This window comes from Giraffa tippelskirchi, chromosome 1 (assembly GCF_054371585.1).
Source record: "Giraffa tippelskirchi isolate mGirTip1 chromosome 1, T2T-mGirTip1v1.2.pri, whole genome shotgun sequence".
Taxonomy (NCBI): Eukaryota; Metazoa; Chordata; class Mammalia; order Artiodactyla; family Giraffidae; genus Giraffa; species Giraffa tippelskirchi.
The window spans coordinates 144,090,332-144,109,712 of record NC_137275.1 but is presented as its reverse complement, the minus strand read 5'-3'; the positions used below and the strand labels follow the sequence as shown (position 1 = coordinate 144,109,712).

General features: G+C 38.8%; 1 protein-coding gene across 3 annotated transcripts in view; it reads right to left on the bottom strand.

The window, feature by feature from the left end:
• Window positions 1–19,381, bottom strand: part of MLLT3 (MLLT3 super elongation complex subunit) — a 273,832-nt gene that overhangs the window by 11,237 nt on the left and 243,214 nt on the right. For all 3 annotated transcript variants that reach the window (XM_081570026.1, XM_081570017.1, XM_081570033.1), the window contains 3 exons: window positions 10,526–10,595; window positions 8,599–8,728; window positions 5,130–5,229 (listed from right to left, as the gene is read on the bottom strand). In XM_081570026.1, the coding sequence (XP_081426152.1) occupies window positions 5,130–5,229; window positions 8,599–8,728; window positions 10,526–10,595 (300 nt within the window). The remainder of the gene's footprint in view (window positions 1–5,129; window positions 5,230–8,598; window positions 8,729–10,525; window positions 10,596–19,381) is intronic.

Below are 19,381 nucleotides of genomic sequence, written 5' to 3'. Positions count from 1 at the left end.
GCAGTAAGGATGATAAGACAAACACTCAAATACCCTTTCTAGTACCTGCCTCTCAGATACTAAAAAGTACTCCTATCTACTAAATTGAGGAAGCTTTGGAAGTGGAGGTGGCTGCCACACTGGCTGCTCCCAACTTGGAATCCTCCTACTCAAGAAATAAAGAGCCAGGACCATCTTCTGTATTCTAAGAAATAACGTGTTTACCCATGATAAAATACCCAGTGCCTTTCCTTTGATCTGAACCAATTATAGCTTAGGTTATGAACAGCAGTTTTGCATACTGTTCAGACTGTGGGGAGTTACATTTCTAATTAATAAAAAGGAGAAATACATTATTACTTAATAAACACAGTTGATTAATTAGAATTTTCAAAATTGAGAATTATGGTTAAAATGATGAGAACCACTGAAATTATGAGTGTTTACGGACATATAAAAACATAAAGGCAAAGGTAATTTGTCTTTTTCATTATATTCTCATTATAATCTGAAGCTAATATTGAGGAAGAAAATGCCAATAAAGGAGATACTGAAGAAGTTTACTCTGGTTTAGCCCACACACAGTCTCACAGTTCTGTTCAAAGGTCTACCACTTCCAAAATGCACAGAAGATTTTTAAAATGAGTCCACATTTATTTTGTAATTTAACTTGTGGAGAGAGCATTAATTGGGCTCAGAAACCCAAGTTCAGGTACCAGCCCTATCACTCAATGTTTCTTGAACTTTGACAAAAATGAGACAAATAAAATGAGAGCTAGGAGCAAGGGAGCATCCAGGTTCCCATTTAGCCATGAAATGTTCTACTGCTAATAAGCACTTTACTTGCTGAGGATGACATTCTAGAAAAGACCAAATACTTCTCAAAAGGAATACATATTTGTTTGAATTTAGAAGTGAGCTCCTAACAGCATCTTGCCTGAGAATCGCCTTTCTTCCTTCGTTTTTAAGATTAAGACACCAGATGACCAACGTGACCAGGCTAATTTCAAACATAATGCTTCTGGCAACACAAGGAAATCACTTAATCGCAGAGGCAAAGCAATAGTTTTTAGTAAAGGAAACCAAACACCCCCACTACATTCAGAATTCCCTTCTCTATTTTGGCTGCAAATGAGACCTCGAGGGAATGTTCGTTCGCACTGAGACCTAGGAGTAAGTAGGTCAGTAGATGGCACTCCTCGCCAACTCAGATACGGGGCTGGGCCAAGCAGAGTCGATCTGCTGTGAATGCAGGCAAGAGGAAAAAAACAGCCCCTGTCTGCCCGCCTTGTGCATTAGAAAACTGAATTTTGTTCCCATCATATTCTTCCCCTGAGTACCCCGCCATTCCCTGCCCCAAGTCACTGTTCTCTGGGGACCAAGTGACCGAGAACTCTCTATGGGCACACAGAGTTGTGAACTAGGTTGAGAGAGTTCCACCACCTTCTCTTCAAAGCAGAAAATAGAACACGCAGGGCACTGAAATCCCATCCTACACATTCCATAAGTGCTGCGGCACAGGAGGCCCAATGACACTGAAATCCTGGTTTCTTTCTTCTGAAGCTGCAGAGGCAGGAACAAAAGCCCGGGGTGTCAGTGATCCGCCTCGAGTTACTGAGTGGCTGCCCAGAGAGGGCTCAGTTAATCTTCCTGCTTTGATCTCTCCCTGCTCCAAAATAAACAGCTTTGTCAAAACCTCATTCTGAGAGCTGATCCATGCTGAAGACAATTGTTTTATTTATGATCATTTCTTAAGGAAAAGACTCCAGAATAGAAAAATACGGCACCTTGTCTTCCACAGGCCGATTTCAAACCAGTTTAACTGGATGGACCCTTTCATTTCATTCAACACGCCTCGCAGGCTGATAGGTGATTTATGATATTCTGAATATTAACTTGGGTCCGAAGGATCGCTTCCTTCCTTTGAGCCTCCCCCCCCCCGCCCCGCTTCAATACTTTCAGCCAAAAAGGATCTATAATTTTGATTTTGTTTGAAATTCACGTAAAGAAGTTTGAAGTTAAAAAAAAAAACCACTTTGGTTTAAATGGCACAGCATTATTCTTCTCTATTAAGCTGTAGGGAGAAGAAACAGCCACCCAGACTGCTGAGAGGCACCATGTATGCACGTGATAGTCTCTGAAAATAGAACTATGATGAGCTGCACTTCTATCCTTAATCTGAGGATCTGGCTTGAGAATCAGATTTTCAAGATTATTATTTTTCTGTATTCTTTTGTGAGGACTGACAACTCAATTACTCAGCAGATGGATTCTCTACCGCTGGGTCTTTGATGTTAACGATCACTAGTAGCTCCTAACAATACTCAGGTTAATTACTTGCTTTGTTGACATATGGCTCTCTCTCTGTTCACTTTTTTTTCCAAGAATTAGAAATGTTTGACTCAATGAACACTTTCTCTCTTCCCCAGTCCCTAGAAAATTGACAAAAGGTAAGGAAACCATAGCTTTGCCTGGTAATAGAAACTTTGAGGCTATTATCAACCTACAGAGAGAGAGAGAGAAGAGTCAAGGGATATGAAAGAAGAAGACTCAAGAGTCTGCCCATTTCACAGTTTGGCTTTCCCGGTATGTTTTCACTTATTTTATGTGAAATTTCAGATCATCTCATCATCATCACTATCACACTCACAAACACACACACACACACACACACACACAAGACTAAACACACTCCAGTTCCAAGACACTGGTCCAAAGAGGAAAGCACCCTTGGGGTACCTATATTTCCTACCCTAAAAGTTAAAAGTAAAAGCATATGGACCTCCTTATTATGCTTATAGGTGTATGGAGAAAGTGACATATAACTGAGTATTCCTGACAGATTGATGACTCACATGTGTGAAGCTACATTTGTCAAATAAACATATGCCAAGAAACCAGTAGTATGTTGTTTAATCGGATAAAGTAATTTTTACCCTTTCTAGATAGATGGTACCATTTCAATTTTGTTTTGTTTTGTTTTTCATTCTGCCAGACAGTCAATAAAAAAAATGTCTGACAAAGAATCTAAATCTTTCCCTGAAACCAGGGCCAGGTCAAGACTGCAGCAGGTCCAGGAAGAGACTGGGGCAGTTCTGTCTGCAAGGCAAGATGATGGCTTGTTGGAGCTGCATTTATTTAGCAAGCATAGTTTTCACTCCACCTGGGAACAATGCTGAAGAAGACTTCTCTAAGGCACAAAAGCACATCCTATAATGCCCTGCACTCCTGGCCCTGCGAAGGCCACCATCACAGCCCAGGAAGAATCCTAATTCCAATACACCACCTACTGGAAGCAGAAATCAGGCCTACCTAAGTTGAAATTGGATATAAAAATATATTCAAGGTCCAAGTGCTATTCTACTGACAGCTCACACTGAAGCACACACTTACAAAAGAATCCTCAAAGTTACCTAGTTAGCTAGCCTAGGGCCCTTCTCTACTGACTGGCAATGATGATTATACCCGTGGTCCTCACTTTCCCCTGACATGCTTGACTTTGGAGTACTGGGCAGCCACACTTGAGGTGACAGCTGGCTGGGTCATGGGTATGGCTGGCCCTGGAGGTGGGGAGACACATGGAAACACGGACTGTTGGGAGTTAGGATAAGGAAGAAGAAAGTACAACTCCTTGCAGGCCAGTCTGTAATGGATGATGAGGTTGGGCCTGCAGTCACATGCAGGACACAAAGAAACTGCAGTTGAACTGTAACTGGTGAGGTAAAGAACACTGATATTATTCCTACTTAAAAATGGAGGCTTTAAGTTGTAGATCAATTAAATGAGGAATTTTAAATTTTAAGAGATTTTTGCTTTACATGAAATTTGAAATGAAAAAGTCTTCAGCTATAAAAATCACATTTTCCACATAAAAGAAAGATCACAAATTTCAAGGACAAGGCCATTTAAAACAACAGGTAGGACACCTGTGAAACAGAATAATTTTACAAACCACATTTTCAAGTTAACATTCATATGGTAACCTGAATTAAGCAATTATTGTGAGGTCTTGTGGAATCTGTCTAAATAAGGAAAAAAGAATAACATGGTAATAGAGAATCAACCCAATGCATAATGAGGTTTTTGACAATACTTGAAAACAGCTTATTTTAGCAAGTGTTTAAAATAATCATTCGTTTAACAAAAGCTCTTCATCACAGCTTTGCAAGCTTTGCCTAGACCTATCCAAATAACTATATTCTTTACTCTGATTATCAAATTAATAAGCTTTCCTTTAGCTGGATTTATAACAACAGTGATAATGACCATTGTTTACTCTATATTTTATAAATGATTCCTTACAATCCCGAGTGATAATCCTTTTTTCCCAGATAAGAACAGAGGCAGAGCACCTATACTAGCCATATATCATCAACTGTTTGCCAAGAAGTATGAACCATGTTTCATGCTCTTTACACATACTTTTTTGTCACCCTCTCAGTAGCCAGCCGGAGAAGGCAATGGCACCCCACTCCAGTACTCTTGCCTGGAAAATCCCATGGATGGAGGAGCCTGGTAGGCTATAGTCCATGGGGTCGCTAAGAGTCGGACACGACTGAGCGACTTCACTTTCACTTTTCCCTTTCATGCACTGGAGAAGGAAATGGCAACCCACTCCAGTATTCTTGCCTGGAGAATCCCAGGAACGGCAGAGCCTGGTGGGCTGCCGTCTTTGGGGTCGCACAGAGTCGGACACGACTGGAGCGACTTAGCAGCAGCAGCAGCAGCAGCAGTAGCCAGCAAGGTAGACATTAATATCCCCATTTGCAGATGAGAAAACTGAGGCTAAATTAAAACTTTTTTTGTACCAATAAACTACTATAAATCAGTAAAACAGAGAACCAGGCTTCATACTAGCTCCAAAGGTCATATTCTTCCTAATTGACGGGGAAAATATACAGAAATCAGTAGTAAATGGGCAATACTTTTTGTCACCATCCTGTCCTGCATCTATTGACATCTAACTAACTCATCCAATGTCATACTTTTGTGACAACTTAAGTTGTTTTACCCTGTGTGTTTAGTCCTAAGCTTGTAGATTCCCAGTTATTTACTGTCAAGAGGGACTTTGTTTAAAATTTAAGGGGTTAAAAAGCCTGGCATACTTTGAGTTCTGCAGAATCATGAGAAGTGCAGACCCAGAAGCTTACCTGGTTGTTGTTGGTTTTTAATAAGGGTGGCGGGGGTTCATGATGTAGGGGTGAGGAAGCAGAACTGCTTTCACTATCACTGCCATCACTTAAGCTAACTCTGAAAAGAAACAGAGAAGTCAGTCGCAGCATTACAGACAATTCTTGAAATATCCAAAGAATTAGGGTAGAGAGCAAGGCATCCAAACATTAATCATCGGGAACTTGTTTTAGCTCATACAATCGCTACTATGTGCTGGCGTTTACTTGTTTCTAGAAACAGGTTAAACGTTTGACTTGCTACTTCTCATTTAATAATCTCCATTTCATAGATAAGGAAACTGAGACAGACTGGATCATTCACATAGGGTCACAGAGGTAAGAGTGTTGGTTCTAGGATTCAAATCCAAGCAATGTGACCCACAGCCCTGGTAGTCAGCCAGTATATTTTGCTGCCTTCATTTATTCATTTATCTCCCTGTTCCAGCTCCATCCACCTACTGTCATAAGCTTTTCACCCAAGCTGGAAGTTCAGCAAAATCAGACAGTTCACAGGTTACTACCCTTTTCCCCCTTCCTTTCCCTCTGCCTATTTGTTACAGGTGAAAATTTTGTAAGTACGGCTAAAATACAGGGTGCAGGAATGGAGGTAACTGCTAAGAAGAATGTGGACCATGGCCCTGCAGGACTGACAGTTCAGGGTGACATCTGAGGGTGGGAGGTGTGAAGCTCAACATGATAGACCCATCACCAATCATTTCCACTGTGTCATGATGCAAAGTTGACCCTAGTTCCGATACAATTCTCTGGAAATACACCACAGAACGTGAAAAGACGGTGTGTTTGGGAAAACTGCTTTAGAAAAATACAATGTCTTTCAACAATGAAAGACAATAAAAATATCACCTCCTCATTTTCTTTTTCCTTTCCATTCAAAATGGAATTTTCTTTCAGCGAGAATAGGGGATATTTCTTTATTCACTCTGCTGAATGTATGCACTCTTTTAGAAATGTCCTTCAGTGTTTGCTCCCTCTCTTTGGTTATATAGTAACATAATACAATATTCTTCTCAGAAACAGAAAATGCTTTAGAAATCAGGATAGTTTTTCTGTTGTTCTGAATAGGCAATCACATTCCAGCCCTGTAAGACATTCAGATAGACAAGATACAAGACAGGAAATGAAAAGGATACACTGGGACATCCTTTTTGGAAAAAACTGATGGAACTTGTTTTTCTTAACTAAATTACATTAATGAAGTGTTCAGTTGAAGCGCCGCTTTAAAATGCTTCTTGACTGAAGTGGAAGGCTGAGTATTTAAACTGATTAAACAGTTGAGACTTCACAAGTGCAATGAAGATCAAATGTTACCCGGGCACGGGCTGTGCCAATAGCATATGTCAGGAGGGAGAGAGAGCCTTGCAAACAACATGCATCACACATCAGTCAATTCACAAACATGTATGATCTGACCCATGTTGACTCAGGGGACAAGGCAAAGAGGGGACAGGCCACAGCACATCACAGAGTATCTAGATCTTCTACATACTAATAGTAAGTTGGGAGATGTCTAAACTGGTTATGCATTTTTTCACCAGCTAAATGCAAAAGCAGTCAGTGGTCAGGATTTCGATTGTTATGAAGATGCTCCTCACCTACAAGTGTCAGTTCGTTTTTAGGTTTTTTTTTCTTTGCTCCATCAGTTTCCTTCTTGTCAGATTAAAAACTTGTAAAGGGAAACATTATAAGGCCAAGACCATAAGGTTCCTTATGTCTCTCTTATTTAAAAGGAATACAGATGGGCGATTTTGGGAGGTGGAGAAAAAGGAATTGAGTACAGCCATAAGGAAGAACCACTGAGAGATGTGACAGGGTATACATTCTAAGGAGATTCTTCTCCAAGGACACGAAGGAATTACCAATTAGCAAACATATGGTCTGTCCAGTTTAGGTTAAGATCACATCATTTTTGGGAATTTTAGGGCCTGCTACCCAGTAATGGATAATAGGAAAAGACTTAATGCAATATATTATCAGTGTAATTGGATTTTAAGTTCAAATAGATTCATATTTTTTCCTACTCAAAACCCATTAAAGTAAGCACAGCTATTTGTTTTCCTCATGATAAATAAAATCCTCGAGGCAATTTCAAGTTGACTATTAATTATAAGTGACATGAATTAGCATCTTTCCAATGCAGAAGTATGCCTCGCTGCATTAAAGCTACTTAAGTAATAGTCAGCACACTTAAAAGGAATTTAGTTTCTGGAAAACACACAGGTGATCCTAGTTTTAATTAGGTCACACATAATTCATTGAAATCAATCATGCATTTGTAACTACAAACAGCAAACACATTTCCTCAAATTCTGAATTATGAATACCTACAGCAACGAAGCTACACAAATGCTTCAAATGAAAGCAGAGTTCATTTCAGCAGCCAGTCCTGCCACCCTGACATTTACTTTGAAGAGCAAAAGCTTCCAATAGGACTTTTTCTCTGTAAAATTTACAGAGGAAAAACCTCTCTTTTCTGAGAACAAGGGATAAATAGTTCCCTGGGGAGCAGTGAGTGTAAGCATGCCAAGGTGCCCCAAGTTAAACTTTGTACGGTGTATAATCTATAAAAATAGTATATATTATATACAAATATCGTGTATTAACATCTATATATGGAATCTAGAAAGATGGTACTGATGAACCCATATGCAGGGCAGGAATAGAGATGCAGACGTAGTAAACCGACTTGTGGACACAGCTGCTGCTGCTGCTGCTGCTAAGTCGCTTCAGTCGTGTCTGACTCTGCGCGACCCCATAGATGGCAGCCCACCAGGCTCCGCCGTCCCTGGGATTCTCCAGGCAAGAACACTGGAGTGGGTTGCCACTGCCTTCTCCAATGCATGAAAGTGAAAAGTGTAAGTGAAGTCGCTCAGTCGTCTCCGACTCCTAGCGACCCCATGGACTGCAGCCTATCAGGCTCCTCCATCCATGGGAGTTTCCAGGCAAGAGTACTGGAGTGGGGTGATGGACACAGCACGGGGTGTTAAATAGTTAGTGGGATGCTGCTACATAACACAGGAAGCCCAGTCCGGCACTCTTTGACTGAGAGAGGTGGGATGAGGGGTGGGCGGAATCGAGGTTCAAAAGGAAGGGGTTTTATATATATATATAGACAGAGAGAGAGAGTTATGGCTAATTTGTGTTGTTGTATAGCAGAAACTAACACAACAGTATAAAGCAATCACCCTCCAGTTAAAAAATACATATGCTCTATACTATCAAATTACTATGCTGTACACCTGAAACTAACATAATATAGTAAGTCAACTATACTTTAATAAAAAGAAACAAAACAAATTCAAAATACTTAAAAAAAATGAATATGACTATTTACTTGCCATCGTTTTTGGTGTTTCACATTTTTGCTCTTAGATCCAGTGAAAAGGTATGATTCTATCCCAGGGAACCTCATCTCTACCAAGACACTCACCTGCGACTTCGGCTGCCCCCTCTATTTACAGGTCTCTCCATTTCGGAGTCATTGTCATTATCCTCTGCCTCATCTGATTCCTCCTCGTTGTCATCAGAATGCAGATCTTTCATTATAGATCTTAAAGGACCTGAGCAATGACAATGAACCACAGGCAATCAAATACACTTAGCCGTAGCCAACACAGGTGGATAGCTCACCAGCACAGAACATTGCTTAAAAATTACCATCATCAGATACAGTTATACAATTTACATGATAAATCTGGTAGTTTCTGGAATGCAACCTCTGCCAAAACACTACTGCTTTCATAATACATGTCCCAAAATGTTCTTTAGAAAATCTCTATTTCCTAGGAATTTTTTTCCTATGCATTTTTCTTCCCTAAGAAAAATCACACCTAAAAAGAAACAGAAAGATCTGTTAGTAAATTGAATGTTTTGTTAGGTTAATCCATGTATTGAAAAGTTGAGACTAATAAATCACCATGGTTGTAACTTGTTCTTAGCAAGGCAGCCTTTGTGTGGTAGTTTTTGATCTATTAAGGTTTAGCTGTTCCTTTTATTTCAAGGTCAATTTCAGGTCAAGCAAGCATTTCAGTCAAGTTCAGATTATAAAGTATTTCAATTCCATGGTTCAATGTCCTATTTCTGATCTTCATATTGATCTTGGACACAAGGTCTTGTTGCAACAATTTTGTGTAGCCAATTTTATTTTACTTTTTAAGAATTTCCTGGCAAAATATTAGCATGAATTTACATAAATAAGACCATGTAATAAATCAGTGCCCAGAATATTCAAAACAGTATCCACTATTAGATGGGAAAGAAACGTCAAGGCAGAACTAATTTTATTCTAGAATATAAAAAAAAAAATTAAATTCACAGAAAAATGCATTAATGTGGCTTATTTTCATCATACTATAAATGTAATGAAATCAAAATAGATATTTCTAATCTTAACAGAAGAGATTGTAAAGACAATGGAGAGAGTGAGAGAGGCACTTTCATCCTAGATCAGCCAATTCCTACAGGCTAATCTGTGATAGGAGTATCTGAGCTATCATTGCCTTACTTCTAAAATAAGTGTTGACTCTGTGTAATCTCACATTCTGCAAACTCCAAATTTCTCTGCTTTTGTAATGGGCTTTTATCTTGGGAAGTCAGTGGAACAAGAACTCTAAACAGCCAAAATGAACAGTGTCTTTTATTTTTTTCTGGAAGCTTAGCCTTAGCCTAAACGCACACAACACAATTTAATCCTTTTCAAAACATGCAAGGCCATCAGGAATTCAATGTGGTCAATCAAAAAAGGTAATGAGCAATGTGATGCCCAGAAACAGATTATTTCTTGGTATAATCTGTTTCCCTGTTTAAAAAAATAAAAAAATTGAAAAACGGGCCTGTGTTTGTAGAGTTTCCACACATGAAAAATGGAACATATATTTAGTTAATGTTTCAATTTAAATTTTTTTACTAAATTTATTTTGAGTTTCAGTAAAAGAAAATATATTCCAAAGACAGAAAATTAACACTCACAACAGAAAAAAGTCTATTAATCTGTAGAAAAATAATAAAATGAAAGATGTCGAGGAGGGGGACTAAAAACCTATTTCTCTCTGTCAAAGCCTCTCAAGTCTAGCTTTCGCTATTGTATTTCCTTTGGGAACTCCCTGGAATGGGCTGTGTCTATAATCCTTTTGTAAAATGGGACTCTGATGGCAGGGACTGGAAAAAGGGGAATTTCTAGAGGCTGGCCTCATACATCAGAACAATACTCAAGTGCATTCCTAGGGGAAATAAATACAACTGCATAAAAGCCAAGTTATCATTCAAATAATAAAACAGTAGAAAATAGGCCATAAATCAAGTCATTAAGATGTTTTATGAGAAAAATGTCTCTGAGCTGGCCTGGGAGATGTGGATACCTTGTTGCCTGGTCTGGGATGGTGTGAAGCTGGAGCTGGAGCTGGAGCTGGCAGGACTGGGTTGTTCAGACTTGAAATAAGAAGAGAAAGGCATCATCAGTTAATGTATAGGACGCTACACACCTAAAATTAGAAACACTATTGTTGCTCAAACAGATTTTGCCCTACAAAAACAGTCTGACACTGTGCAAGAAAAAGGACTACAAATTGCCTCATGTCAAAAATGCTAACACAGGAAAGTCAGTGTCCTTTTTGTTTTGTCCACAGTATTTTCATTAGATGCAGAAACAAGTGTAAAACCTCAAGGATAAAGAAGGACACACCTCATAAGGCAAGAAATCTGGCTTTGATTCCATTCCTATGTTTACTGTCATCCACATTGCTTTCTGAAAGATACCTTGATTACCCTTTCTGCAATGTTTGATTGACTCAACTGGTTAAAACATAGTGGTAATGAGGCCAAGGTCATTAGTTCAATCACATTATGAGCCAGTTAATTTTACTCTGGTCCAAGGCCATGACCCAACCCTAACCCCGTTCATCCACAGTTCACAAATGGAGACCAATGATTGCAAGGAGACCCGGCCAAGTCCCACAAATGAGTCAGGGGAAAATGTTCCCACCACTTAAAACAAAAAACACCCTTTAATTCCACAGCACAGTGATGCAGGGAAAGAGTATCATGTACACACCTCACTCTCAACGCATTCTCCTCATTCCTTAGTATTCAGAACAAGTCCCATATCCTCCTTGACCTACCAACTCAGAGTTGTCTTTCTTTCTCAAACCCACTGAAAATGTGGATCACCTGTTTGCTTGGAAGATCTGCTATGGAATCATGCTACCTCTGATGTGGATGTTTTTTCTTTCCAGTAACCTGCCAGCACTTGAAAAAGCTGGGATTGGAGCCTCTGCCTTTCACTTCTTGCTATGCCCTCATACTCAGCAACATGCACTGCATACAACAGGCACTCTTTCTCTCTGACATTAGGCCCTCTGGTCCACCATCTGGTTTTTTTTTTTTTTTCATTTTAAATTAATTTATTTATTTTAATTGGAGGCTAATTACTTTACAATATTGTAGTGGTTTTTGCCATACATGGACATGAATCAAGCCATGGCTGTACATGTGTTCCCCATCCTGAACCCCATTCCCACCTCCCTCCCCATCCCATCCCTCTGGGTCATCCCAGTGTACCAGCCCTGAGCATCCTGTCTCATGCATGGAACCTGGGTGGCGATCTATTTCACATACAGTAATATACATGTTTCAATGCTATCTGTTTTTATGAGACTTTCTGGTAGGTAACAATGGGAGGAGAAAACACATGGATAGAACTGTGCAGAGAAATTGATCATGCCATCCAGACACTTGAATTGTACATATTTAAGGCCCAGTTTGGGCTTCTCTGATGGCTCAGATGGTAACGAATCTGCCTGCAATGCAGGAAACCCGGGTTCAATCCCTGGGTCAGGAAGATCCCCTGGAGGAGGGAATGGTAATCCACTCCAGTGTTCTTGCCTGGAGAATCCCATGGACAGAGGAGCCTGGTGGGATATAGCCCATGGGGTTGTCATTAGTTTAAAATAACTTAATGTTGATCAATTTGGCTGGAAGAGGGCATTATTTTTCTCCCATTTTTAATATGCTCATAGTTTAAACTACATGCTCATGTCACTTGAGAAACTTCTGAGGTCTTGTCATGGACAGGACACATCTACGTTGCTCAGTGGGTGACTATGTTTATCACGGCCACATGGAGGACAACCTGGAGCACAATCAGAAGCCACTCCATGAGGACGAGAATCTCAGTTCCATTCACACTGCAGTTTCTCCCCCTTAATCTTCTCAGCTCCCCTCTCATCACTGAATCCACTACCCCCTCCCCTCCAAGCAGCACCAAGCTCCACAGACTCAGACACAAGGAAGCACTTTCAGGCATTCCTAATGCATACTTCATATCCCGAGGCTGGATGGGAAAACAGGTGTCAGCAATCTACCACTCACCCTCCAGGAAAAGAGCCAGACGGGACCTCTAATGAGCAGCAGGTGGCCCACCAACCCACCACCCCTGCAAGATTTCCTTGAAATTTGCAGCACGAGGTCCACATTGCTATTCATGACCCACAAAGAAGAGCCAGTAGACAAGTATAGAGGCCTGTGGGAGGGTACCCTTCACTTGGTCCAGTGTCTTCCACTTCCCAGACCCTGTGGTGAGGCACACAACTGAAAGCGGATGCGGCACAATGCCCAGCTGCAAACATTTCTCCCGGGGTCCGTGGAGCACTCCCTTTCCTCTCCATGTTGCTCTCTTCAACTATGAAAAGTGTCTGCAAACAGTAATGTTTTGATAGTTCTGGAAACCATTTTGGAGCCAAAAAAGAGGTTTCCTTAGAGAGAGCTCCAATCCCCATCCTGCCTGGCCAGTAAGTGCTATGCTGGACTTCGAGGAGATGTTCTGCCAGAGCTATTTGCTGTGAGTGACATTAATTAGGATCAAGAGGACAGTGGCCGTCTCTCCAACTCCCCCATGCTAAATGTGACCCATCTGTCTCAAGCATCATGCCAATGCCGGAACCAAACCTGGAGGCAGCCTTCTTTTAGTTTCCTAACCATAAACAAGGCTAATAATGCCACAGTTGCTAACCATCAGAAAACTGGCAAACGGTAAAGAACATAATACAACCAGAGCAAAAGGCTTTCTAGTCAGTGTTTATCATTAACACCCTGGCTCTTTCACCAAGCATTTGAAGGGGTTTACAGTAGAAGACACATTCAGTGAGAATATTAAAATGGAAACTTTAATATGGAAACTTTTCATGGTTGAAAGCAACGGAGGTGGATGGAGGATAAAAATGTTGAATGGTGGGCAGAAAATTCCCATGTCCAGAAAGTTTTTTGCAATCAGGACAAGGACTTGTAGAATGTGAGAGCTAAGGAGACCTTTGAATCATCAAAAGGAGTGATTGTCATACTTCCATGAGCAGTAGAGAACCAACTGGGAGATCTGGTAAAATGCAGATTCCTGGGCCCCACCCACAGTGTCTAAGTCAGGGATAGTGGTAAGAACCTGGATTTCTTACAAGTCCATTACAAAATGGATTTTCTATGGAGGATTATTCTTGTCCAAGACAAGTAAGAAAAACCGCATGTTTACAACTCCTAGAAGTTAAGTCCTAGAAGTGTTGTTGCTTCAAACAAGAACACCTGTCAATGTAGGTCACATGACAGGACTTGTAAAATCTGCCATTGTTCCTTATACTTGGAGGAGATTTCCTCCTTAGGTAATCAGAATGCAGAATTTTCATCTTTTCTAATGGGCAACTATTTTTTTTAACAAAATTTCAACATGATCTTTAAAACAATAAAAATAAAGAAAAGGTGGGAGAATTATATACACCTTTCTTCAAGAGAAAGGAAGAGGATATGGTATAATTAAATTATTTTAGACGTATTTTGGACATATTGCTACTTTATTTCCACAAATTTTCTATTTTGTTTAGAAAAAAAAAACACATACCCTGCAATAAAGATTATCTTTTCTTTGCACAAATATTCAGACTTTGTCAAGGATGAGTACTAATCAAAGAAGAAAACACATATGTAATACACTTTTAAAAGACTACCTCATTCATGATGGATATTAACTAAATTTATCATAGCAATCATTTCATAATATATACATATATCAAATCACTATGTTACATACCTTAAACTGATATGTTTTATAACAATTATATCTCAACAAAACTGAGAAAAAAAGACTACCTCATTTAGTTTCTCTACTATAAGAAACTGAAGATAATCAAACTCAACTTTCAAATAAACATTTGATTTTAAAGAAAACTGACATTCAACATCCATTCTAGACAATGTTCTTCATCCTATGAACACATTCTTATCTTACCAATTCCAATTAATAGATAATATATTGTGAGAGCTATGTCAGTAAAAGGTAAGGTAAAAGTTAAGCTAGGATATAAATATTAAAAGTTACAAAATAACACTTAAATTTAACAAGGTTAATGCAACAGTGAATTGTCAAAAGGCTAAAAACAACAGGGTTTTAATCTTCATTTGGTTTTACATTAATAACTTTTTCAAAATAAACATGCTAAAAGAACAAAACCTTATTATACAGAAAGGTATATGAAAATAAGATTGGAAAAATCAGTCAATAACTCTAGCCTCTTAAGGGATCTTTGTGTAGATCTATCATGGTCTTTATTTCATTTGTTCTGCCATGAAAAGGGCAAGTAGTGCTATGGACTAAATGTGTTCCCCCCACCCCCAAAAATTGTATGTTGAAGTCCTAACCCCCATGTGATGGTATCTGGAGATGGTCTTTGGGAGTAATCAGGTTAGATGAGGGTATGAGGGTGGGGCTCTCAGGATGAGATTAGTGCCCTTATTTAGACAAGACACCAGAGAACTTGCTTCCTCCCTCGCTTCTCCTATGTCAAGACACAGTGAGAAGGTGACCAGTTGCAAGCTAAGAAAAGAACCCTCACAGAGAAGCCAAATTGACCAGCACCTTGATCTTGGACCTACCTCCCAGCTTCCATAAATAAATATATAAATAAATTTCTGTTGTTGAAGCTACACAGTCTATGGTATATTATTATCGCAGCCAAAGTTGGCTAAAATAGCACAACACATTTTTAATCTCCATTTACTGGTGATGCAACTGAAGCACAATAAAATGAAGTGACCAATGGGGCACTCTGGGCTTCTCAGGTGGCTGAATAGGTAAAGAACCTGCCTGCAATGCAGGAGATATGGGTTCAATTGCTGGGTCGGGAAGATCCCCTGGAGGAGGGCATGGCAACCCACTCCAGTGTTCTTGCCTGGAGAATCCCATGGACAGAGGAGCCTGGAAGGCTACAGTCCATGGAGTTGCAAAGAGTCAGACATGAGTGAAGTGACTGAATATAAGCATGGGTAATATTTAGGTGGATTACAAGCAAGTTTTGTGACTTCTAATCTAGCCCTCTTTATACTACACCTATTAACACTGAAGAAGAGCTATCAGTTTAAAGCAGAGTTCTGAACATACTAACACCATTTTATAACACTAGGGTCAAGGAACAAAGCTTTCTATGTCACTGGGAAACTGAATATCCCTCTAAGGGACAGCTTGTGAGCAGCATCCGAAGCAAACCAGTGGTAAAAACACTTCACCCCTGGGGCTGTATGTCTGTATCAACTGCTTCTAACATTCATCCAATCAATACTACATTAGATCCTGGCTACTCACCTCACTAGTACAGTAAGTTTTTTTCTTTTTTTCAAAAAGCAAGTAAGTTTCCCCTGTAAACTATCCTGATCCTCTTGACACTGACATTGATCAAGAAGGCTGGCAAACACATCAGGCAACACACTACAATCATTTATTTTATTTGCCTTCAAGTGTGAACTATCGCTTTCCCCAAGCCTTCTATACAATTCCCATGAAATCTAGGGTTTAAAAAAATAGATTTAATGCTTTAAATAATCTGTTAACAACTCTTTCTTTGAAACCAAGATTTAATTGGAGAAAAGACACTGGAGTAGGAAGCTGGAACCCTTATTGCCAATTACTCAGGTCTGTGGAAGAAACCACACCTCTCTTCGGCAAAGCCTCTCCATTTATAAGTATTAGGACAACTTGAGTGAATTTGATGTTAAATTATAATTGTATTTAGTCTCTTGGGCCCTTGTGTTATCAAAAGCTATCATTATGTCCACCATGTGCTGGTAATAGAGGAAGATCCTAAGAGCTACCTTCCCTATGGTTAGCGAAACAGGAAAGATCTTTATTTCTATTATATTTTCAACTTACAAAGTCATTCTGGGTGCCAAGATAATTGGCTTTACACTGAGGTGCCTCTGTTTTTACAACTGCTTTGTTTTCTTCATTATTATTGTCATCTTCACTATTATTATTAAATGCTGTTAACATTTGTCACCATCCCTCCCTGTCTGAGAACACAAAATCCCATTAGGAAACGAACTGGCCTTGGGGAACAAGGTCCTATAAATCTTTCCATAAGACCCTTTTCCACACTTGAGGATGGCTATAATTTTCTTTCAGCTTCTTCTCTTTTAAACAGAGAAGCCTCAGGTCTTTTATCTCTCATCACCAGTTGTACTTTGAAGGCTGCTACTGACTATTGTGGACAGAACATGTGATCTTTCAAAAAAATCCAGTTGTTGCAAGATGGTGCATGTGCCAGATGTGTTCTGAAAATCACTCACTTGTTAAGAGCTTTAGGAATGAGAAATTATCTGGAAAAGACCATGTACAGTTGTTCCACCTCTAAGCATGTAAGCATTCCCTGAGTAAAGACTGCACACAGAAGTTGAATTTCACAACTGGCCATTAATTATACCACCTATTTGTAATGTTAGAGACATCTTTTAACTAGTCTTTTTTTTTCTCTTTCATACATTTTAAAGATAGAGGAAGAAAAAGTTACAAAAGAGTTTAGAGCTATAATGCCTCACAAAAGAGAAACAGGAAGAAGAAAAAAAAAACAGTTTCTTGATAGAATTGCCCCATAATCAACTGTTATTGAAGCTGAGGAATGGAAATCAAAACACCACTGCTCATCAGTGTTTTGATAAGATCCCTTAACTGTTGTCAGAACTACTATTCAGTTGCTTGTGAAATAACCCACCTGTGTAGTGCACGAGACACGAAATAATGAAAAAGCATTGGTGGATTCTTTGTATAAGGGCAGGGCCCAATTGAATCAAGTACTAAAAGTACATTTTACGTGGTTATAACTCTCAGTTTTGGATTGTAACATTTTAATATTAGAGTAAATTAAATAGAATGAATTCAGAGTATCATAAACATGGTAAATAATTGAAATCAAGTAAAACAGAGATATATCTAAAGAGATCATCTTGACAAGACATTTACCTGCATTTCCTTGTTAATTTTAGACCTTTAAAAAATGGCTTACTTAAAAATGGTCATAGAGTATTTGACTGATCCAATAGAATCTTTATAGACCTACACAAATGTCAGGACGTTTTATTAATTTTAATCTTTCAGCTATCTTAGAGAATTTTCCCTGTTAAATGTGACGCTTAGATTTACTACCATAGCTGCAGCATTGAGTTCATTTTATTCACTAAATGCTTATATCCACGGTATTTGGACTTCCAAAAACAACCAAAACTCACTGAGGAAAAAAGTACTGGTTTAAAATTAACCAATCAGCGTGACGGACAGGGAGGCCTGGTGTGCTGCGATTCATGGGGTTGCAAAGAGTCGGACATGACTGAGCGACTGAACTGAACTGAATCAGCATCAGGTTAAAAATGCAACACTTCTCATGGTCAGTCTACACAACAAAGATTGTTTATAGTTGCAACAACTGCTTCTTTACAAACCTTGTGTCTTCCTAATTAGAGTAACAGTGTATTTTTCAGGTTATATTACTGGAACCCTTTCTTCTGGATGATAGCATATCAAAGTTCCTTGGGTACGGATACACACATGTGTTCACAAAGATGTGTGTAATTTAATCCATAGGGGTAAGAGAAAATAGGACCTTTATTCATGTTTATGTTCTGTCTTTTCCTTGAAAATTTTCAATTTTTTGTATGTGTTTTCCTATACATGTTAATATGGCTATTATTATATCTATAATTTGGAAATATACATATACTGGGGACATATGTCTATTAAGAGAGAAGAGTTTTAATATCAACTCTACAGATAATTGTCAGTTTTAATTCTGTACTTTACCTGCTCAAATCTTAATTGTATGACAGATTTCAAATTCTGGGGTGGTATGTGCTAAACCTATAAGGCACCATCATTACAATTTACTCAGGGATTATCCAGATTTTTGTATTTTGTGCTCAAAATTGACTTACAGCTTAAATGTTTAATTTTTAAGTTAAACAAAAGTATTTCAACAGAGTTCCTTCACAAATAAGAGGTAACACAAACCTATTTAAAAGATTTTAAAGTGCACAAATGTCTTCTTAAAATAACAGCCCAACGAAAAAATACTCTACACGACCTCCTTCTCCCCAAAATTTAAAATTATCTTCACTGTGGCTCTATTTGAAGCTCTCATTTTATAGTGTTGGCTGAAAATTACACAATATTAAGTGAAACTGAAAAAAATTTTTTAAACAGCCTAACATCTACATATTTTAAACTTGCATTCACTTCTCTTAAAATGTTAAATACTAACAAAACATTTTTAAAAATAAAGCTATTTTTAAAAATTCCCTTCTATCAAAAAAAAATGAAATAAAATAGCAAAAACACAGCACATTTAAAAGATTGTTCTCATGTGAAAACATTAGGAGGTGAATTTTTTGTTCTCAATGTACTGCCTTAAAAAACATGGTATTTCGAATCAACAGATTCCCTATTAGTAATATTAGATTCTTGTCAAGAATAGGAGGAATGTTGCTGCTTATAAGGCTGTAAAGGAACCTACATTTCCATGCACACATCTTATATAGGCCTAACAGTTGCTTTTCTTCATAAATCAATCTATTGTTGCACTTCATAATGAGAAGGCAGATTTACTGCCTTTTACCGCCTTTTCTCACCATCAGAAAGATGCCTATTTGGGTCATAGAACGTTTCTCTTCTTCAAGGGTGTTTGGGATTAGGGAGGCAGGGGCAAGAACCTTTAACATCTGCTCCCTTCAAGTGAATGACACCTCCAGTTCTCACAGCCGGAATGTTGAAAAGCAAATACCCATAAGTTGATAAAATTCTCTAACCTGAACAAGCACAACACTTGAAATCCACTGAAGACACACACATCTCTAAAACACACATTTGGGATTTGAGGGTTATGCTGTAAAAAACAGTAAAACATATCATTTTGATTGCT